General features: G+C 43.3%; 1 protein-coding gene across 2 annotated transcripts; it reads left to right on the top strand.

The window, feature by feature from the left end:
• The first annotated feature begins 3,650 nt into the window (after window positions 1-3,650).
• Window positions 3,651-23,485, top strand: phactr1 (phosphatase and actin regulator 1). 2 transcript variants are annotated; one of them, XM_085386838.1, is made up of 13 exons: window positions 3,651-3,989; window positions 7,597-7,761; window positions 11,012-11,092; window positions 11,662-11,787; window positions 11,873-12,070; window positions 12,237-12,411; window positions 16,010-16,203; window positions 16,436-16,592; window positions 18,516-18,571; window positions 18,673-18,734; window positions 20,743-20,883; window positions 20,960-21,036; window positions 22,719-23,485. In XM_085386838.1, the coding sequence occupies exons 1-13, from the start codon at window positions 3,716-3,718 to the stop codon at window positions 22,732-22,734; spliced, it is 1,722 nt and encodes a 573-aa protein (XP_085242964.1). In that variant the 5' UTR covers window positions 3,651-3,715; the 3' UTR covers window positions 22,735-23,485. The 2 variants fall into 2 exon arrangements, with proteins under 2 accessions (XP_085242964.1, XP_085242962.1); XM_085386836.1 differs by having other exon boundaries at window positions 3,653-3,989; window positions 12,150-12,411.
• The last annotated feature ends 72 nt before the right edge of the window (window positions 23,486-23,557 follow it).

Genomic DNA, 23,557 nt, shown 5'->3' with positions numbered 1-23,557 from the left:
CAAGGCCTACTAGTGTATTCCTGTGCATCACAGATGACTGTTGCAATATGAGGTTGATAGCAGATGATTAGACAGTGACTCCTCCTAACCAGCCAGCACCCTGCAGCTCAGTCTGTCACTGTTTCAGAAAGATGGATTAATGTATTTTACCTATTTGTTGTAAATGAGCGCCACCTGCTGGCAGAGAGTCGCAGCTACAGGCTGTGACCCTTGCTTGGCCTCCACAGAGAATATGCAAATTTCTCTCTTCATGCTTATTTTTAAAAGGCTTTCCAAATTTAACTTTTGTTTTCATCTTTTAAATCTTGGATCTGTTATGTGTGTCATTTTTTCTTGTTGTTTTTACTGATCAGCCACCCACCCACACACACACTCACACACAGCTATGCAGCTGTGAACCTCAAGAACATTTCAAGATTTCAATCTGCAACCTGGAAGAGTTAGTCGCTTCCAGTAAAACTGTGGATTTATTTTTGTTTCATACCACTTCAAATTCAGTGTTATTTACAAATTAACACTGACTAAAGGACCGTTATATTGTAAAGTAACAACCTTACAACATTAGAGAGGGAACCCCAATGATCAGACATGCAATAATCAGGTGATGGTGGGAATGGTAGAACTGGTATGTACCCTGCACTGGTATGGTGAAATGATCTATTGGGATAATATAGCACTATATTATATCTATATATTCGATTTTGAGGCTACAGTTTGCACTTGTTCACCAAAATTTGAATGTAGCAGGTTGGAAAAATGTTGCCTGGTCTGATGAGTTTTGATTTATGTTGCAATATTCAGACCTGAGTAACCATCTCCATCACTTTATGACCACAGCTCACTGATCTTCTAATGGCTCCTTCCAGCAGGATAACATGCCATGTGACAAAGCTCAGATCATTTGAAACTGGTTTAAATCAATAAAGATTGATTGATTGATTGATTGATTGATCTTAACATGACAAATAACAATAAGTTCACTGTACTCCAGTGGCCTCCACAGGCACTAGACGCTCAATCCAATATCTTTGGGAGGTGATGAAGCGCAAGGTGGCTTACATGCATAACAGCTGACAAATCTGCAGCAACTGTATGATGCTGTCATGTCAACATGAACAGAAATCTCAGATGAATGTTTCCAGCACTTTAGTCTTTGTCTTAGAGGCCGTTCTGAATGGAAAATGGTAAATGGCCTGCATTTGTATAGCGCTTTTCTAGTCCCTAAGGACCCCAAAGCGCTTCACACTACATTCAGTCATTCACACACAGGCGATGGCAAGCTACATTGTAGCCACAGTTGCCCTGGGGCGCACTGACAGAGGCGAGGCTGCCGGACACTGGCGCCACCGGGCCCTCTGACCACCACCAGTAGGCAAACATGGGGTTAGTATCTTGCCCAAGGATATTTGGCATGCAGCCAGGAGGCAGCCTGGGATCGAACCACCGACCTTCTGATTAGTGGCTGACCTGCTCTGCCACCTGAGCTACAGCCACCCTACAGCCTGTAGCTGAAAAGGAGGCAAAGGTCCTGGCAAAGTGTGTCTAATAAAGTGGCCAGTAAGCGTATATTCAAACACATAAAAGGGACAGCTGTTCGTGTCACACTCAGGCAGACTACGTGGCTTTGCTTCTGAATGTAAAAAGTCATTCCCTTGGTTTTCCAGGTTTTCCTTCTTTGGTTTAAAATACTACATCGTTAATGTCCGTGCTTCAACCTCATTGGCTAAAGCGGCGACTCGAATGCGCGTCATTGATCCGCGTGCAGACTGTGATTGGCTGCGGAGATGGGGGCTGGAGCTAGTTAAAGCTAAGGCTGGAAAAATAGGTGGAACCCAGAAAGGAAGTGGACCTTCAAAATAAAATAATGAAAAACGAATGATATCCAGACTAACGATGCCTAGAGGATTATAGGCTTTCTTGTTAATAAAGCACATCTAAGCCTACATTGTGGGTTTTTTTTAAATGCAGAGTACCTTGTCATTTTTCCACCACCAATCAGTTTTGTTTGAAATTCATTAGCTGCAACAAAAAAGCAGCTTTAGATGTATTTTGCATTAGGTTTCTCAGAATGTATTAAGTTATTTTTACCTGGATCTTTAATCCTATTTGCTAAAAGTCTGGCTTCTTTTATCAGTAGTAAACTAATACATATTACGCTATGTAAGCCAGCAATGGACATTTGCAAGCATGCTGTCAATGCTGTTTCTTTTTTTGTCCACACAAGCTAATCATGTGCTTTAACAATCATCTTGTATTTTGAATTTTCATATAATGGTTCATTGGTGGGTACAGTAAATGGAACACTGAGTATCAGTCAGTGGAGCCACAAACATTTCAGCCTGTAGATATGCGTTTTTTCCTCTTCCAAATCTTCTACTCGTCCATTTGACAAATACCATATAGGGAGTGCTATTTAACCAGCTTTAACTTGCAAGCTCCGTTGCAGCTCACCTCCACCTCACCTTCTACTTAACACTCTTTTTTGTTTGTTTGTTTGTTTGTTTTTTTTAGTTAATAGGTAAAGGGGGCGATTTGGCTGATTATTTTTCTTGGTCTGTCTAGGTTGAAGTGGAGCAATATTTTTGTTGTCACCAAATACATATTCCACATAAAGATGACAACTTACAGTAACGCCTATTTGATGTCACTATTCAATTTTTCTGCAGAGACCATGAATTGCATTCAGTGATTTATTGCTTTTTGTAGTGTACGTGTTGTAAACAGGGATTTCTGTAATATTTTGCATGAAAGCTCCAGTTTGGTTAAGATTAGAGAGAGATTATCCTAGGAAGAGTAGGAAATGATACAGGTGGAGTGCATGGTCAGGGCATAATGGAGTTTTTTTTTCTCTGTTAGCCTGACAATAGACAAGACCCAAACTTGTGGCAAAAACAAGTACAACAACACAGAGAGCCTCATTCTGACACTGTTGTGTCTCCCTTCCCAATTTAATGGCAAATGCAAGAGGCGATTCAAAGGATAAAACATGGACTAATATAAGATTCCACAAGACCCAAACTTGTGGCAAAAACAAGTACAAGTTTAGATGCTACAGCTGTTTAAATAAAGTGTAAGAAGTGGCCTGGGCCGGATTATCCAGTAGGCATGGGCTGAGTACTTCCAGTACTTTGCCAGAAAATTGGCATTTTTTTATTCAACAAATTTAGGATGAAAACACTGCAGTTAGTTTTTGAGACGTTCAGATGTTCAAGCTAAGTGGGAGGTAAAACATAGTAGCAGCAGCTCACTATCACAGTGGATTCATATCACAAGACTTTGAAGGTGCCAAAAGCTGCCCTCCCTAGAGGACGACCTGCTGCAGCTCCCAGCAGAAGAAGCGAGTGAAGGTGTGTTGTGAGGGTTACTTTTTTCAGTAGGATACAGTCAGTACTCTTCATCCTGTGTACACATTCCTTTATGTGTCTGATGAGAGGGGGGGGGGGGGGGGATCGTAGAAACTAGCTGGCTGGGGTTCACCGAAAGATTTGTGGCCGGGGACGCGTGTAACCTGGTGACATGGTTGTGAAGGTACCAGCTTGGTTGCAGATCTGAAAAAGAAGAGCACAGCTTGTGGGCTTTTATTTTGTAGGAACTGAGGGGAAACAGCGTCGTATGTTGGTTGACTTGCAGGGGGTGGACAGAGCAGCAAACCGTTTGAAATCCCCTCTAGCGGAGCAGAGGGCGAGAGGGTCTATTCCTGCAGTCCAGCTCAAACATGGCGGGCTGTGGAGGAGACGTGATGTGCTCGTGGTCCGGACCTAAGACCCACGGCACATCCTCAACCCCGGCGTCCGAAGAGGGGGAGCTGAGGAAGAGAAGGAGAGCTTTCTGCCTGACCAGGATGAAGTCCCGTAACAGCTCCGAGAAGCATCAGCTTCAGCATCATCATGAGCCCGCCGCGAACAACAACAACAACACGCCGTTCATGATCCACTGCAAGGAGATCAAACACATCTGCAGCAACTGCCGAGGAGCCGAGCCGCTGGACGGTGAGACGCTTCAGGTTGCTTTGAGAGCAGGAGGAGGAGTACTCCTGCTTTTTAAATGATTGTGCTCATCGCTCCCTGCCTGCTGGTGGGGGTCGGGGTCAGCGCTCAGATCAGATCCCTGTATTGAATCTGTTTTACTTTACAGTGAGGTTAACAATAGCTGATGCTGTTTGAAAGCCTCTGCTGAGTCTTCTTCGCTGTCACGGGGCTGTGGTGTGGCTGGAGCTTCACTGTAAGCGCATGATTTCAAGTCCAGTTTTTGTTTTGCTTCCCTGTTTGCATCGTGAAAGCAGAAGTTCAGGGCATTCCACGCACGGATCGCTATAGTTTCAGTTAATATAGAGAGCTGGGAAATTTTCTGGTTTTGTCTTACTGGATTCCACAAACCAAACATCATCGTATGGTTTAGTCTTTTCCCTTATTAACTGCTATAACTATCACTTCAAGTTCAGACTGTCGGTGGATTATTATCTGCACTGATGCTGATGAATTTTCTGTCAATACAGAAATCAATTTATGGAGCCATCACTGCAGCAGTTCATCTCAAACACACACAACGTCAATAGTTGCTCTGGCTTAAATAACAGAGATCAATAGCTAATCATAGAATCTGTTCATTTAATCAGCTTGTGGTTTTATTTGAAAACCTTAGCGTGTGGATCAGTGGAGGCTTTGTTCTTTAATAAAACTCAGCCACTTGATTTAAATTGCTTAATCAGCCACCGGGGATTTAGTGAGCAGCCCTTTCAAAACCTGGTTTTACTGGCACGATTTGTTTGAGAAGAGATAACCAGAACTCGTTTGGAGTTTTCTTGACAGAGGATCTTCAACAGATGATCAAAAACGTCATTTTTCAGTAAACTCAGTAATGAAGAAACTGGTTTGCAGTGACAGTAACATTTCCTCTTCATTTATTGTTTACTTGAAGATGTTTCAGACTGTTGGCGTTCTTGTTTTTCCTCCACAAATCAACACAAGTCAAGTCAATTGATGCAACAGCTGGTGCCAGCATAGACTGTATAAAAAGATGACAGTGGCTACTGCTGGTCAGTGAATTTCATGCCTTGTGATTAACAAGCCGTTAGTTTCAAAAACATTTGCTCATTGGCTAAGTTAGTGATGGTGAAAATGTTAATGCCATCCACTGTCAAGAAACCAGTGGATGGCATCACAACAGCTACTCACATCTTTTATATGGTCTGTGGGACTGACACTCTTTTGGAGACAGCCTCAAGTGGCCATCAGAGGAACTGCAGTTTGGGGGGGTGGCGAGTCTTATTTTGCTTGATGCCCAGTAGCAAGGCCATTTAAAAAAAAAAAAGAGAGAGAAACAAAAACTAAAACTATGAATCAGCTAAGAAATTCAGTCGTAACACAGGCCTTCCAGCATCGTTGTTTTGGCTGAACCAAGTTGTTTTCGAGCTTGTTGTTCAGTGAGTCAGTGTTTTGAGGCATCAGTGAGATAACAGACCCCAGGTCAGACTGAAAGAATGTCTCCCTGCAGTGTGAGTCTGAGCCCTCTGACTCACTGCTGCTCTCGCTCCACTGCTTGTGGCGAGGGGGGGTTGGACTACACCAGGAGGGAGAAGACACCTTTTGTGTAAGGAGACAAAAGATGAGACAAACACAGTATGTCATCACCTCAAAATCTGCATAGTTTTGGGGGTTTTTTGCAGTCGAATGATGTCACTGTTGTCCTGGAAACACTAATTTTACTGCTTTAGGTGCTGGAGACGCTTCATTGAGAGAGCCTTTGTGCAAGGGAGGTTTCCGTGAGCTCTGACGTTCACACAGGGATGCTACACAGACTCAGAGTGTCTACTGAGGGGTTAGGGAGGGGAGGATGAGGGGGGGCTGACTGGATGTTGTTGAAGGAACTCTCAATGGCAGGTACAGTGTTGGTGCAGATTTGAACTGACATCTCTCTTCCAACAAGGCCTCCCGAAGGATGTCATCGCCTCCCGTCTGCAGCTGCCTATCAGTTTACACATGGCTGGTTTGTCCATCAACTGCTGATAATGTTTCAAATAGAGGAGAAATCACTGGCAAAAACACAGCTTCAAAGATTTTGACTTAAAGGTAGACTGATGGTCAAGTCGTACTGTATTTTTGTAATAGAACTGAAGGCAGTGATAATATACAACAGTCTTTTATCCATCCATCATCCATTGTCTCCTGCTTATCGGGGTCCACATCACAGGGACAGCAATCTAAACACACATGTCCAAACATCTCTCTCCTTAGCCACCTCATTCTGGGGAGCAGTCAGGCTTTCCCAGGCCAGCTGACAGATGTAATCTCTCCTCAGTCTGCCTCCATTTGGCCATGCCTGAAACACCTCACCTAGGAGGCGTCCAGAACCTCCACATCTGTCTGCTTTTGATGTGGAAAACAAGCATCTTTGACTCTGAGCCGCACATGATTTTGCAAAACATTCCTATGTTTTACTGCCAGATTTTCCCTGTCATTCCTCAATTACTTGTACAACATTCCCAGTTGAATTAAGTTTACTTCACCCAAATTCGAAACATTCCATGTGTTTGGATTCATTTCCATCTTTCCATTCATCTGTCTGACAAGTATCTGTTTGCACTGCATGCTTCTGTCGTGTGTGTGCAGGTTTACATCCTCTGCTGCCTGCTGAAATGTTGCCTTCCTTCCCCCCCTTTATTGCTGCTGGCTCTGCCCTTGTTTTGTAGAGGATGTTGTGTGTGTGTGTGTGTGTGTGTGTGTGTGTGTGTGTGTGTGTGTGTGTGTGTGTGTGTGTAATGGGAAAGGTGTAATTTCAAATGGAAAATCGGAGCATGCTGTATAGAGTGGCCTCCAGCATGATTACTTTGAGGAAAGTCCCTGTGGGGTGGGGGGAATTGTAGCTCAGAGGAAGAGGGTTAATGGAAAACATGGGAAAGGGAAGGCTCACAGTTGAAGAGGTTATAATTCTATCAGATTTTCACCACTGAACCCCCCCCCCCCCCCTTTGGTCTGTGTTGTAGCTGGCTAACTCCTCTCTGTCCAAGTTTTTCTCTCCTCCTTCTTACATAAGGTTTCTGCTGCTGTGGCCACCTGACACATTAGCTGTGATTGAAAGCGATCCAAATAAGCTTTACCTGACTTGATTATGCAAAACCCCCCTGGCAGAAAATGTCCTCTGACATTTGAAGCAGAGAGCAGCGATCATCTGTTCTACTTAACTGTGGGTTAAAAGGGTCCCATTATCAGTTAATAAGCTATAGAATAATAGCTCATTTACTTTGTGCCCACCTGGCTGAGGCTTTAATAAAATGGTCATTAATCAGATCATTATCCAGAATGATTTCTTGAAAAAACAATTTTTGGGTCATTACCCGAAGGTCTTCCTTTTATGGCGATGTTTATCTGAGAAAAGGCATCAGGTTTTCAAATTTGTGCTACACTCTTCCTAAAAAAGAACTCAGACTATATCAGTCACCCAGATGCCAACTGTCAGTCGTCATAACGCCAAATATCCGAACAAATACGTTGTTGTGCTAAGCGTTGGAATAAAAAGCGCAAAATTAAGTGAGTCAAAACCACAAAAACAATGTTTTTATGCATTTTGTTTATCTGCTTGTTAATGTTGTCTTTTCAGCTGAGGAAGTGGAGAGGTTGGCAGCGATGCGCTCTGATTCGCTGGTACCGGGTACGCACACGCCCCCCATCCGGCGGCGGAGCAAATTCGCCACCCTGGGTCGTCTGTTCAAACCCTGGAAGTGGAGGAAGAAGAAGAGTGAGAAGTTTAAGCAGACGTCTGCAGGTGAGAACCAAAACTCTGTAAACAGCACATCTGCAGGTCGGCAGCCAGCTCTGCGCCTTTCTGTCCTCTCTGCCTCACTCCCATCTCTGACACCTAGCAACAGCCTTGAGAGACGCTGTCCTTTAAAATGTCAGCATCAAAAGTCTACTGTGCATGGTTGTGTCTGGCTATGCACAGGGAGATTTCATGAGTCCAGTCATTATAGTCTGATACGTCATATAAGCAAAGAATGGCTGTATGTAGATATTAAGCAGGAACAAGTAATATCAACCTTCATTTGTCCACTGAATTCAATTTTGGAAGTATACATAATGCGAATGCAAAGGTTTGTAGCTGGATTGGAATCCTGGACATTTCCATTAGACCATGAATGCAGCATCTTTATTTAGCTCTAAAATCCAAGTGAAGAATAATTAATTTTCAAATTGATACCATAGGTGCATCCACTAAAACTCTGGAGTTTGAAGTTCAGTGACCTTGACCTCAAGTCAGAGGTCAAGTTTATTGAAAATCTTGTGAATGTGATAACTCACGAAGGAAGTCACCTAGGATGTTCAAACTTATAGCTTTGACCTGTGACGTGGATGGGCTGACCTGTGTGACAGCCCATCCATGTCAAGAAAAGTGCAAAACTCCATTTGCTGTTAGATCCTCATTAGTGGCATCGCTGTCAGTCATTAATGAGGCTGCTCTCTCACATGTGTATCCACTCAATAGAGGATCCTGCTGCTTTCTGATTCTGCAGGTATGTAATAAACTCAGAAGAAAGACTTCTGCTAACAGCTGGAAGCAAGAAGGTAAACGTCACCTCCCACTTGTTTAGTCAAATTCGTGAGCTGTTACAGGCTCCGTCTTCATCATAAAGACTTTTCTACAGATAAAGAATAGTCAGCACAGCGGAAACATAGTAACTGATTTGTATTCTTTCAGTTTTGGTGCCCTTGTATATTTGGGATCCAGCCTCATAAATCAGAATGACTGAATTTGTGCTTTTTCTCAGGTGGTGTGATGAAATGCATAAATGCAATAAACATTGGGATCAGCCAAACTGCTATTCCAGACATCAGTGTATTCGTGTTCTTACACAATGAACTTATACTTGACTTTTTTTAAATGCTGTTGCTGAAAGCTGTTAATTCCACTGCTGTTCAGAGATGCCAACACAGCAGCTGTGGAAGAATTGATCATTAATGTTGGCCGTAGCAACAAGTGAGCTTCAAATGGAGTTCGCCAGCCGACGTGTTGTCTCTTTAACAGTGAATTAACACTTCATTCAAAGCAGTGAGCAAATTTGAAAGTAGTTTCATATGTCTGGCTCGGGGCTACAATATTCAGCGAGTACTAAGCTGTGAAGCGAAGGAAAGTGTTGGATTTGGATGCCGAAATAGCCGCTGTTGTTGTTGTTTCTCAGCTGGCTGAATCATTTTACATCCTGCTCTCACTGAGCGACGCAAACACGCAGCAGAGGGGTGAAGAGAGGCTTCCTGCAGCCAAGCTGTTCCCCCAGCTGTCATAGCAGTTACACTTTTTTTTTTACCCTGCTGAAAACCTTCCTGCCTTCTCTGCACCCAGATAATGAACAGTATACGTTTTATAGCATGTGTACGTGTGCACAGGTGCTACACGTTGCGTGTACCGTGTGCTTTTGCTGCACCCTGCTGTCATGCAGTCAAGGTGCATTGGATTATCCAGATTTTCGTGCTTCAAGTAAAAATATAGCTGTGGGGTTGAATAGGGTTTACTGTAGGAAACACAGACAGTTATGACTACAATACATTGACACTGGGGCAACATATACGGAACCAGTTTTACATTGTATCCCTGGGCACTTTTTCTCCACTTTCTTTAGCTGAATCTATGAAACATATCAAAGATCACACAAAGTTTGACAGACATAAAATAGTATTATTGCATCAACAAGGTGATTCTCAAAGAAACATTGGAATGGAGAGCATTTGTTTTACAACAGCTTCATTTTCAGCATGACAGCGAACCCAAACACACTGCCAATCTAGTAAAAGCATACCTGTATGGAACTGTCAGTCATGGATTGGCCTCCCCACAGCCTGGACTCAAACAACGTGGGAACAGAAACGGAACAGAAGGGGGGGCAACATCCAAAGAAGAGCTTTGAATGTCCTTTAAAAAGCCTGAAGAACTATTTTTGAAGACTTCTCGAGGCTTTTTCCCATAAAGACAACATTAGACCAGCGCCTCTGTACCCTTAACAATGAGTGTTGACACCTCAGTGTATACATAAATAAAGATGTGGTTTGACGACCATTAGAATTGTTTTGGGGGGGTTTTCATGGTTAGCTGAATAGGCAGAGACCACGCTCGCTAACTTCTAATGAAAACCCAGTGATTTTGTGATATACAGCCTGAAATATGACAGAAACCACTCAGAAAAGAGCTTCACGGGTTACTCCTAGAAGAGAAGTCACTAGAAAGCTGCCCTAAGAGAGTTCAGCTCTTGTTGAAGAATAAAGGTGGTTTTACCAAATACTGACATTCAAGGTCGTTACAATTTTACAAACTCAGTTTTTGCCTTAAATACTGTATTTTCATGTGTGTTTGTGCGCGTTTTAATAAATTGTTGCTTCTCTTTTCCACGGGGTAGTTCAAGACTTTTGCTCCATAAAGGCTATATAAGACAAAATGCATCAGTTAGACAATAATCCTGCATTACTATGTGTGTGGGTGATGTGTAGATATCAGTTTACCAAACTGAGCTGTTAGAAAGCAACACAGAAAAACGCATTACAAACGCCATTAAATGACTTCATTAGATATAGTGTATGTCAGGGTTTAAAAAAAAAAAAAAAAAGACTTGTAGTATTGTAATATTGCTTTTATTAACTCCCCCACCCTAACACTTTACTGATATTGTCTCAAACCCTACCAATCAAAATGGCATTGGAAAAGATACGTTTTCACAGCTCATGCTGGATATGCTAGAAAATGAAAAAGTGTTATTTACGGGAAATGTTTAGGAGTGAGGAGGCGAGTAGGCATCTCTGTCAGAGGATCAGTGAACTGGTAGTGTTATGTTTGTGCGCACAGCTCAGAGGGTCAGTCACATGATATTTCCTTGGCACACAGCAGCAGTGCTGGAAGCAGCAGCAAGTCCAAAGAAACAGCTGCTGCAGCTGACTCGTTCCTCGATCCTGATAACTCTGTTAGCATCCAGCGCAGCAGCTTTCTTCCTGTTCTAGTCGTTTCTGACGTCTCCTCCTCTGTGCTCCCTCAGTGTTGGAGAGGAAGATGTCCACTCGCCAGAGCAGAGAGGAGCTCATCAAGAAGGGACTCCTAAAGGAGGTCTATGAGAAAGGTGAGGCTCCACACAGCGAAGGTGAGAAAGAAAGTGGCCAGTGTTGTAGTATTAGTTGTTCTCTTTGTTTGCGGCCTGATTTTGATTTTAGATTCAAATTCAAATGTAAAGTAAGATTTTTCCGGTTGCAGCTTCTCAGTTGTGATTCATGCCTTTTCTCTTGCACTTTGATTGGTTTGAGTCTCTCACATTGTTCTGTCATCAGTGGGGTGGTGCTGTTTAAGTGCTGCAGCCCACCAAAGACTCACGCAAGCTTGTGCACAGTTGTAACTCATTTTTTAAGTGTCAGTAAATCCAGTGACAAGTTTACTTACAGCACACCAGTCAGCTTTATCATGACAAGACTGAGCTTAGGAATATGTGTGCCTGTCTGATCCTTACCACCATTCCCTCACATCCAGCTGCTCTACCTGGGTGTTTCTCCCTATCTATCTTTGAAAACTACACTGTTACGTGATTCATATTTTCTCTAAGCAAAATTTGAAAAAAATGCTACATAAGGAGATCCTTTGCTCTGTTTTTTCATTTTTTACCTACTTTTGAACACCAATGTGCATCTTTCTGTGCAGATGGTGCATCTCTGACCATCCGGGAGGAGGTGAAGATAGAGAATGGTCGTTCCTCGGTGCTTGGCTCCAGCCTGTCGGAGTCTGAAGGTAGTGAGCTGATGGAGGGAGCAGCAGGAGCAGCTGTAGGTAGGCAGCACAGCCTCAGAACCACTGAAACCTCTTTAGGTATTTGATTCACAGTGGTCTCTGACTCCTTTGTTGTTTCCCCCAGGCTCCCTGGAGTTTCAAATGCCTAGTGATGCTCAACAGGACCACACCCAGAAATCCAGTCAGGCTCCGCCCACAAAGAAGTCTATCGTATATCAGGCTGATGGTGCTGAATCAACCCTCTGCAGACCTCCAACGCTACACAAACAACCTCCCGCTCTGCCACCCAAGCCTTTCAACAGGCTACCCAATCACATTACAGGTGAGTGTGTCTCCATGCGTGCTCACAACCGCATTAGTGCGCGTGTGCCTAATCCTCCCACGTCCACCTCCTCGTGCAGACGGCGCCCCCGTGAAGTTGCCATGCATGTCGGCTAAGTTGTCTCCTCCTCTACCTCCGAAGAAGCTCATGATCTCCGTACCTGCAGGGAGCATGGAGCCCTCTTCTATCGCCTTCCAGAAGTGCCCCGCCCCTCCCAGCCATGCTCCAATGGGTGCACACTCACTGCAGTACGGGACCCTGCCTGTTCCTCTCCACCCGCCCAGCCGAATCATAGAGGAGCTGAACAAAACCCTGGCCCTCACCATGCAGAGGTTTGAGAGGTGAGGATCACACCGCAGAGGCCAGAAAGTCAAGAAAATATCAGCGAAAAGTCAAAAGGCTCATTAAATTGATCGTTTAGAACGAGCCTGTAACATAAAGAAGCTGGGACAATCATATTTTGGACTAAACAAAAAATTACAAAAATGATTAAAAAAAATATTGTTTGATTATATAGTAGTTTTACAAAACTGAGAAAGACCAATTGATTAATCAACCAGTCCCCTCTGTACTAAATCCAGCCCTGGGCAACTTTGCTAAGCACCAACCCCCGTGCCACAAAAAGTAGGGAAGAGTGTCGGCCCCCTTATTCCCAAAGCAGATAGCTCTGTATGTTGACTTGGCACCAAGTTGAAAGCTCGGATGCTACTCTGTTCTGAACATGGACAGCTGTCATTCCTTATATACTTCTTTAAAGTCCGCTGCCCAGGCACACAGGTAGTGTGTTGTAATGTAAAAACAGACAGGCAAGCTGATGTCCACACGGACCCTCGCTCACTGTCTGATGAAGAAATTTACATCACAGGGATCCAAGCAGATCCAACTGACCCAGAAGCCAGATGACCTCCCATTTATCCAGGCTAGGTTGTGATACTCTGAGACGTGTAAGGTGAATGTTTTAAGAGCTCCTACAGTGACTATGATGATCTTTTGCTATAGAATCACGATCTGAGTTGGAATCCTTCACACCAACTCACAAAAGTCATCCACGGAAAGCACAACGCCATTTTAAGATTCACAAATGTGTAATTTATAGGGAAATATTCCTATTTTTTTGACAGTTGTCTAGGAAGAATATGGCTGCGCAGCACATACACAACCATAGGTGGTGTGTTTTTTGTTTTTTTTAGTAAGGCAGAGCTATCCGTTTTACAAAAACAAATTGAAACATCTGTTTGGCTTTCAAGGGTCTTTCTGGATTTGGATGGAGTGTCTGACTCCAGAATAGTGTGTATGATCTGCTCCCACCTGAATGGGCATTTTAAGGATTCACATTCAGAAAAGATTAGATTGAGTTCTGGTCTTTCCATAGTTGCCTGTAGTCCACAGTGAAAAATTGTTTTTCTTCAAAGTAGGTGTAGCTCTTTACATGACGGAGTTTCTACACAGCTGGGTCGGTGCTATGATTTTACTTTATTTAATTCATAAGGTTAGTTAGTAGAGTTTCCAACCGTCCTGTAAAAAACGGAATCGTCCCGTATTCAGAGAAAATATTACGCGTTTCGTATTGAGCTGAAAAGGAACACAGTTTGTCCCGTACTTCAGCTAGGATGAAAAAGACACAAAGCTGGAGTTATCCTGCGCCTTTACGCTATCAGCTGACTCTTCTTCTCTCATTCAATCCTGAAACTGATCAATGATCAGCTGACGCAAGTCCCATCTCTCCTTTGTTTATCGCCCACTTTGCGCCAGAAAGAGGAAACCAGCGGATGTCGCGCTAAACAGCAGCGCGTTTAAGCTTGATCAGCTGTTGTTAGAATGTATTTAATATTAATTTCTAGTATCAGCTGATTTTTGCTGGAGCCACAGCTGTAAAGCTGCTGGTCATGATATGGTTTGGTTATGTGATGAGAGGGAAACCAGGAGATGTCCTTACTGAATCATCAGAGCTAAACAGGTGATGGAGAAACAGGTTTACCTTTTAGGTGACATGAATGAGTTGAAGGGAAGCTATGAACTGTTTCTGAGAGACAAATAACACCAGGATCCTTTTTCTACATAGCTGACAGCTGGTAACTGTGCAGGGGCGGGTCTAGCAAAGTTTTGCCAGGGGGGCCAGGTAGGACATTAACAGGGAGAGGGGGCACAAAGACATACTTTTCTTTCTTATTCTCATTTAAAATGTCTCGCTTTTAAAAAATAATTATCTGAATCTTACAACCAAAGTTTTTATCTGATGTACAACGTATAGAAATCATACACATACCAACAAGACAGTGAACATCACTGTCACAACAGCGTTTGTTTTCATTCAAAGGCTTTATGGCTTTTCTTATAATACCTGGTGGGCCGGTCTGTAGTCAAAATGCCCGGGCCGATTTTTTTGTCCCAGTCCAGCCCTGGGCACGACACGCAGTGAATTAATCTGAGAGGGTGCATTAAAAAATAAATGGCCGGGCCAGCGGTGCACATCGCAAATTAGCTCGCATAGACACATTAGTTGTACCACTTCTTAATGACGGCATCTTAGCTAACAACCCCGACTACCAGATTCAACTTGTAATTGGCTAAAAATCACTTAGCCTACTGGTGAGAGGGACGTTGCTAGCTGTCAGTTTTTTCAAGCGATGTTGAAATTTGAGCTCTCCGCTCAGCACAGCAACTGTTAATATAGATCGTTATTCAATTTATTGCTAATGCAATTATATGGCACATTGACTTCTGAGGAAACTTTAGATGGCACTCGTCATCAAAAAGGTTGCCTACCCCTGGTCTAGAGGAATACATACAAAACAATAGAGAGGCACACATTGGAGAGCAAAGTGCTTGGAGGTAGTGCAAAGAAAAGACTTGTCTTTGCACTGTCTGTTTAAGTATCACTATTTAGTCTGTCTATTCACAGTCTGAATTAGAGTCGGTGTGTGAGTGGACTGAGTGATCAGGGTTACTCAGACCATGGCTCAGATCGGTGAGGTGGGTGGGCAGGGGTGGGGTGTCGGGGGAGAATGTTTTTTAACAGGTGCCTCAGGTCAATCAGGTGTGTGACCTGATTGACCTGAGGCACTGACCAGAGGGCAACTGGTCAAACAGGTGGTGAGCAGGGTCCACGGGGTCACCTGTGATCCCATCCCAAGAGACCATCACCCAATCTTCCAGGGGCAGGAGGGAAGGATCGGACGATGGGGGAGCGACAGGGCAGCCAATAATGTTTTTGGGCAGTGTTAATTAACCTCTGCGCAGCCTTTCTGTTCTCAGTAGTGGCTCCTGCGTTCCAAAAATCCAGAGCGCGCCCTCCACTCAGGAGTGGAGGAAGACCAGCATCAGCCTCAGGTTATTCTTTCTCAGATTCCACCCATTCTCCTTTTATAATAAGAGGGGAGTGGACCGGTCTGTGCTTCCTGAAGCCCATTAGGAGTTCTTTTGTTTTAAGGATGTTCAGCTTCAGGTTCTTTTCTGAGCACCAGTGGACAGGTTTTCTACCTCCACCCTGTACGCCGTCTCATCTATATCAGAGATGAGCCCAACCATCGTGCAGGTTCCAATAGGGGATCTGAAGGTGGTCCAGTTTGGGGATGAAGATGTCTGTCATTATGGTGTTGAATGCTGAGCTGTAGTGCATCTTTGCGTAGCTCTTCCTGTTCTCCAGATGGCTCAGCGCTCTGTGAAGGGTGATGGTGATGACATCCTATGTGGATTTGCTCTGTAAGCAAACTGGTGGGGGTCAAAGCAGGGGGTAGCAGTCTCTGATGTGCTGAGACACTATCTGCTCTAAGTACTTCAGGACTACAGAGGGTTACAGGTCTGTAGTCATTGAGGCTGTCTATGCCATAATGGTAGAGGCCTTCAGACATAACCATAACCCTCACTTCACACAGCAGTGAACGTGTATGTGTGAATATGTTTGTGTGACACGTTTACCATTTCATTCTGAAACTGCAGCTCCATGATGCACGCCGTTCCCACGGTGATGATCGAGTGCGACGATGACAAAGAGAACCTCCCTAACGAGGCAGACTACGAGGACCTGCCGGGCATGTACAAGGATGAGGAAGAGGAGGAAGAGGAAGACGAGGAGGAAGATGAGGAGGAGGAGGAAGACGAAGAAGAGGATGAGGATGATACACTGTTTACAAGTAAGCATCTTTTTGTCTTTATTAAAATTTGGCTTACACCCACCATGGTCTTCAAGGTTACATTGAAACCCTGAAAAACAATAAAGAGGACAGAGACGTGTACATTAATGAGAATTACAAAAATATTTACTGCAGAAGAAGATCTATACTGTGTGCCTCTTACTGGGAGGCTGCGACAGCCTCAATCTGCTTAACTTTGATACGATTTCCTCTGCCAATATGTTCAATAAAGGCACACTGGCCATGAAGGTCTTACGAAAAGACTCTCTGGCCATCAAGCTGAGCAACCGTCCATCCAAAAGAGAGCTGGAGGAGAAGAACATCCTGCCACTGCATTCAGACCAGGAGCGGCTCGAATCCCGGCAACAGACGGCCACCAAACTGACGAGGTGAGCTTCCGACTTAAGAGCACACATGCTGATGTGGCACCGAGCCACTCGGAGGAGCGGTACACACGCCCACATCGCTCATCACATGCACATCGAGTCACCTGCAAAGTGTTTCAACCCATGCGAGCTGTGATAGAGGCGACCTGGCTGCTGCAAGGAGCAGATGATAGAAGAAGGGATGACGCAAAGCAGAGATGGAAAGATTAAAGCAGGGGGTGTAAAACGAAATAAAACGGAAAAAAGAGAATAGTGTCGTGACTGTAAAGGTGAGTGCAGGCTACATTAGATGTGTACAGACACAAAATGTTGTCAAAATCATCACACAACATTTGAATCATTCTTACTGTACCAAGTGGCAACTTAAGCCAGTGCAGAAATGCTAAAGGCTACAGTTCCATGAATGGCCACTTGAGGTCACATCTAGTCCTATTTTAAAGTGCCAAACTTTTAATGAGGTTTCTAATAAAAATGCCCACTGCTCAAGAGTTGTCCATCATATCACATCACACATGACACAACCACCGTTTTTTGGGAAATGCGAGTATTCCCTGAGTCGTTAGTAGTGCTTCCTGTTTCTTCCGGTTGCAAAAACCTGTGAGAAAACTGAGTGATTACTTTGGTAGCTAGGAAATATCCAGGGTTGCCTGTAGTTCTTCTTGTTCTTTACCCTGTCCTGTACAACAGCTTTAGCTAGCAGAATCAGGTTGTGCCAAACACTTTGCTTTGCCAAGAGGAGCCCTGTAAATTTTTTAGAACGCTTTAGCTTGTCGCTGAAAACAATCCTATTTTACCAGTTTTCATTTCCAGTGTGTGTTTTCTCAGCTCCACTGCGGCTCAAAGAGCAGCTTGTCAGTCTTTATAGACAAGTCCGTCACTTCCATTCAAACTATGACTGCAGCAATATGCTGGTGACCAAAGTAATCATAAAGAGGCTTTTACCAGCCGGCTGGAGACTACACATTTTCCTCTAACGACAGGTGGTGGCCAGGAGCTCACTGATTGGTCTGTATGTCTGTGTTAGAAGTCATTTTCTCAGTGACTGACATCAACCTTCACCAACCAGTTGGGAACAAGCATTTTTCCTTCACGACCAGAGGTTGCCTCGCTAGCAAAACTAACCATGTTTACAGCCCGTGTAGCTAATTTCAGTCGCAAAAAATAGTTCATCTTGGTTATATTTCTATCGCAATCCATGCTGTTGCAAAATTCTACTCTAATATTGTTTGATATCATAGTGGCAAGTCCACATTTTATATACAGAAATGTATGAAATGTACTAAAATTTATCTAAAATCTAAAGCACACACACAGTACTTAGCTACATCATTACTGCAGTAAATATCCATCTTCTATAACCACTCGCTGTAATATATGGCCGGGGGCATTACCCTACATATTCATTGTGCTCTTTGGTCCCACTTAATAGGTTTTTATAATATTAGGACAACTTGTAGTGTGCAACTGCTTGTATTACTTAATGAACTCCACATCTTAACATTAGTTGGTATTGTTTTGTTAGCTGGCTCTGGAGGAATCATCTTTATCTTTATCTTTATCTTCCTCTGGCTGATGTTTTGAGCCTCTGCACTGTCCACCTCTTTTTTTTTTTTTCTTTTTTTTTTTTCTTTTGGAGGGTTTTTGGCAACTTTTCTGCTTCTTATCCTCCTGTTCTCAGTCACTATCTGTCATCCTGCTATTCCAGTGCCTCTGAGTCAGTACCTACTCAATAAATTCACAAAATACTGCTTCATAAGAAAAAAAAAAGACTTCCCGTGCACAGCCAGCTTTTCTGTCCACAAGAGTAAAATCTCTTTTTGCATATGTCGAGAGCAATAAGCATGATCTGAAAGCTTGCACGAATAAACATTAAAATCATATAAAAATAGCTTTCCTAAAATAGATGCTTTCCTTCCCTTTATTCAGACGGTTGAGTCAAAGGCCGACAGCAGAGGAGCTAGAACAGAGGAACATTCTGAAACGTAAGTCACTTTGCATAACATGAAGGAAAAAGAGAAAAAAAAACTACAGATAAAAATGATTTGTGTGTGAGTGTGTGTGCTTTCTGTGCGGTTTCCTGCAGCTCGAAATGATCTGGAGGAGCAGGAGGAGAAGAGGGAGATCAAGAGGCATCTGTCGAGAAAGGTAAAGGCAAAGAAGATGTGGACAGCGTGTCTTTGATCAATCAGTGCTGAGATGGTTCATAACCCCAACTAGAAATATGAACATGGTTGCCTTGGAGACTAACCTACCGCTCTTCAGACTGCACCCCTTTGAGAAGTAGTTTTTGTGTGTGTCTTAGATCGTCTCCATCGCAGTCACATGTTACTGAATAATAAAGAACACCTGACACAGTAAACGTCAAATTAGAGTATATCTGATGATCCACCATACAGCAACAGTCATTCTGATTATCGAGCACATAAATCTGTGTGTTTGTTTTAGTGTGACCGCCATGGACTGAAGTTCTGGTCTGTTGGTGTGTGCTGATATGATGTGTTTGCTTTTCTCCAAACATCTCTACTTCCATTGTTCCACAAGTTCTTTTAAAGAGAGGAGAGGTTTTCTCCCAGCAATCCTTCCAAACAAGCCATACTCGTTCAGGCTTTTTCTTCTGACATACATTTTAGCATTATCATGCTAATTGAGGCCTGTAGAGTCTGAGATGTAGCTCCTGGGTTTTTTTACAATGTATCTAAGTATTTCACCGTCTGAGCTGGGGGTGAATTTGAAAGTTATTAGCTGATGCTAACAATCAGCTGTGTATCCTTTTAAAAACAGCCTACAGTCATTCACTCACTACGTGGTTGTACACCACTCTGTGTTTAATCATTTAATCATCTTTGTCATGTCTTCCTCTCCTGACCACAACCTGCTGTGGCAGATGGCCACTCCTTCCCTTAGCCTGTTTCTGCTGGAGATTTCTTCCTCTTAAAAGGGAGTTTTTCCTTCCCACTGTAGCCAAGGCACTTGCTTACAGGGGGCTGCATGATTGTTGAGGTTTTCTGTTTTCTTTGTATTATTGTAGGGTCTTTCCTCGACAATGTAAAGCACCTTGAGGCAACATTTGTTGTGATTTGGTGAATATAAATAAAATTGAACTGAGTTGTAGTTTTCAACAAGTTTCACACATCTTCTGAGCAATCCCAGGTCATTTGGTGAATCTCTCAAGCTCCTCCAGATTTGTTGGTCTTCAGTTCACCACACAGATTTTCAATGAGATTCAAGTCAGGGCTTTGTGCAGGCCAGTCAGTAATTTTCATTTCAGTCTTCTGGAGGTAGATCTTCACAGGAGTGACATGTATTTTGGGTTGTTGTGTTGGAAAACAAAGCACTGGTGCAGATCCAGTTTTGCTGCTGTTTGAGGTTTTCTTTGAAAATCTTCATATATCCTTCTTTCCTCATGATTCCTTGACTAGACTCCCAGTTCCAGACGCACTGAAGTATCAACAGTTCCTCACTTGGCTAAGTTGGTCACTTGTTGGCAGTTGTTCTGAGGATCAGGCAGATCTCTCACTAGTTTTCTTTCCAGAGTCTTTAAAGTCGTTCACTTCCTACCTCTGCCAGGCTTGCTATGTGCTCTGTGGCTTTGAATTTCAATAAATTTCTCACTCCAGTTCTTGACACTGTGATAACATTGTATGTCTATCTGCTCCTTAGTAACCATAGACATTTTTTTCTCATGTAAACTGATTTCGTTTGATGCATGATGCTTTCCCAAGTTACAGCTCAAACTCTGGCTGAAGTTTTTATACTGTGTGTAAATTGGACAGCAACCCGCAGTTTTAATGATTTTATGTGTTTTAAGAATTATAAAGGTAAAGCACATCAAAAAATTGAAATCTGTAAGTTGGGGCTAATCATTTTGTCCTTGTCTGTACACACCTGAAAGTCCAGACCAGCAAACTACAAAAACTTCTGCGTTTGTAGACATCCTTACACTTACTGATAATTAATCGGGTGCACCTGATTAGCAGCACCTGGCTGCCACTTACCCTCCTGGTTCGTAAGAATGTAAGGTCTGGTATTAAAAAAAGGGGAAGTTTTTTATAAAATTGTACAAAACTGTACAAAAGACAAAGTTAACTGTACTGAGGAGCACAAGTTACTTAATGCTGATTGGACAGCACCCATCTGTTCATCCACCTTTCAGCTCAGCCAGAGACCCACAGTCGAGGAGCTGAGAGAGGCGAAGATCCTCATCCGCTTCAGTGACTACGTGGAGGTCGCCGAGGCTCAGGACTACGACAGGAGAGCAGACAAGCCGTGGACTCGGCTAACAGCTACAGATAAGGTTCATTTCTCACAAAGACTGGATTCAAGTAATCTGTACTAGTGTGCTTTATCTAAGTGTGTGTTTCTTTGTTCAGGCTGCCATTAGAAAGGAACTAAATGAGTTTAAAAGCACAGAGATGGAGGTGCATGAGTCGAGCCGTCATTTGACCAGGTATGGAAAAGTTGCACAGAACAGCTAATGAGCTGCCTTACGAAACTGCAAAGCACTCTTTGTTTTGCTTTTTTGTTAAATGAGGTGTGTTGGGGAAGGTGCCAAAGTAAAGGTCATGGTGGAGTTCTGCTATGGACAGCAGTAGTTTTAAGAAGTGTGATTACACTTTTATAGCTGCCTCAGCCTTTATCAGCTAAAGCCTCACGTTGTCAGCTGTAGCTGTACCATGCTGCGCTGCCTCCAGATTGTTAAAGCCCATAATTATGAGCAGCCAAGTGTGAAATCTTCAAATTACTTTCCTAGTTGTTGTTTTGTTTTTGTTTTTTTGACGCAAATGCAATATCTCCTACTTTGCAAGTAAACCAGCAGAGGTGTTAACATACTGGTAGAATCATGCTGAAGTCACAGGTGCTAAAATCTGGTGTTGCCATTAAAAATATAGGCTGACTGGAAGTGAAGGTTTTCCTTTCAGGGTATCCTGTCAAATATTTGCTCAGTGAAAAATTCTAATTCGTCATTTGGGTTTTTTGGCTTCTTCTTTTGTCTCCCCTACTCTCAGTTTTCGAGAGCAATGGCAGAAAAGAGGGGGAGCTGTGCTCTTACACACTGTGAGATCTGCTATGATGTGTGGTTTGGAGATGGTGGCGCTGACAAAAAAGACAGGAGGCTGAGTTGGAGGTGTCAGAGTTAAATATGTTGAGGTTTTCTTTGGGAGTGGCCAGACTGGACAGGATTAGAAGCGAGCATATCAGAGGGAAAGCTCAAGCTGAGTTTCTTGGAGACAAAATTGGAGGCAAGGCTTCCCATGGGGCCATGCTTGAAAAAGTTGACAGGGGCCTTCACCATGTTGGCCTTTTTTGTTGCTGGTTTGGCCTGGAGTCTTGCCAAGATGCTAGCTTCTTACAAATTTGAAGAATAACTCCCTAGAACAGGGGAAACTGTACAAACTCTTGGTTTTGGAGTAAAAAGCCATTCCAGCCTTTCCATCAGGGTAGGTGTAGACTTGTCCAACGTTCTTGATGGGCGGACTGGCAGGGATGGAAGGTGCCACCTCATCCTCACTGTCATCTGACCCAGCGCTACTGGTGGACTCCTCGCTGCAGCTGTCATAGCCATCAAACATCCTGAATGAGTCTCGTCGCTTACAATCTGAACCCGGGGTACGATCAGCCAAATCCCTTGAGTCTTCCTTCGGCCATTTATATAAATTCTTTTTTAGTTATCTGCACCTAGGGGTAGAACCTAGCTTTGAATTTTAGTCTACCTAGCAGGATTACCTAGCAGGATATCGACAAATTACTCTGCAGCTGAGATGGTTTTGACATCTTTATAGGAGGGATAGTGGATACGTTGGACAAAGGACGTTGAAGATTGAACTTCCAGGCTCATGAATGAAGTAGTTTAAATAACTTTAAATGGTTGGTGCCAGACAGGCTGCTACGAGTAGTTCAGATTTTCAGGGATTTTCCTGCACAATCATCTCTGTAGTTTACACAGAATGGTCTGAGAAAGCGAAAATATCCAGTGAGCAGCAGTGCTCTGGAAGAAAAGGCCTCGTTGATGCTGGAGGTCAGATGAGGATGTTCTGACTGCTTTGTCTCCTTTTAGATAATTTCATTGTGTCAGAATAAAGAACATTTCTTCAAACATGCTCATTTTCTCTTCCTGGTTTCTTCCTACAGGTTTCACAGGCCGTAAGTCGGCTCAGAGACCTCAGCCATGTTTTTAAAATCCCTTAAAGTCTCAAGTGTTCAGACTGCTACAGATTTCCAACATCAACTTCGAACTGGCTTCATCACACAAGTTTGAGCCATTACAGGAAACGGGAGAAAAACACTGAGATGGACGGATCAATGACTGTCTCCCCTCTGTGGAGATTTTGGTGACTTCTTGATATTCAAAAGCTTTTAATTGTATTTTTTTTATGATGAAGAGGTGGTGATATCTTTACTTTGCAGCACTTCTTTTTTCTTTTCTTTTTAAACAAGGCTCCTGGAGGTCCAACACAGAATCTGTGCCAATTTTACAGGATGGGGACGGTAAAAGATGAAACACAGGGTCTTTATTTCACTCTCACTGTTTTCATGCCTGTACCATATTTTCATCGGGCAGAATTTTTCCTTTGAGTATGCTTGTGTTAGCTTGATTTTACTCCACGTATGACATCTCAGTAATCATTTCTCTTTGCCAGAGGCATGAAAACATTCCACAAGTGTGTACTATGGGGCAGGGATAGCTCAGTAGGTAAAGTGGTCGCCCCATGATCGGAAGGTCGGCGGTTCGAATCCACTTAACGGCTACCCTGAGGTACCCCTGAGCAAGGTACCGTCCCTACACACTGCTCCCCGGGCGCCTGCTTAGTGGGCTGCCCACTGCTTCACAGAGTGAATGGGTCAAATGCAGAGAAAAACAAGTAATTTCCCCATGGGGATCAATAAAGTATCCATTATTATTATTATTATTATTATTATTGCAGGCAGCTGAAGCTTAAGCCAAATTGCCCTAAAATTCTAATCAAAGT

This window comes from Rhamphochromis longiceps, linkage group LG17 (assembly GCF_057381845.1).
Source record: "Rhamphochromis longiceps isolate RC_006_pf linkage group LG17, R_longiceps_female_GT1.1, whole genome shotgun sequence".
NCBI classification, from domain to species: Eukaryota; Metazoa; Chordata; class Actinopteri; order Cichliformes; family Cichlidae; genus Rhamphochromis; species Rhamphochromis longiceps.
This window is presented reverse-complemented; position numbering and strand designations above follow the sequence as displayed.

Coding starts and splice junctions, on each gene's coding strand:
- phactr1 (XM_085386836.1), top strand. CDS start 3,716: ATGGCGGGCTGTGGAGGAGACGTGATGTGCTCGTGGTCCGGACCTAAG. Junction 7,762..11,011: donor GTTTAAGCAGACGTCTGCAG/GTGAGAACCAAA, acceptor GTGCTCCCTCAG/TGTTGGAGAGGAAGATGTCC. Junction 16,204..16,435: donor GGATGATACACTGTTTACAA/GTAAGCATCTTT, acceptor TGTTCAATAAAG/GCACACTGGCCATGAAGGTC.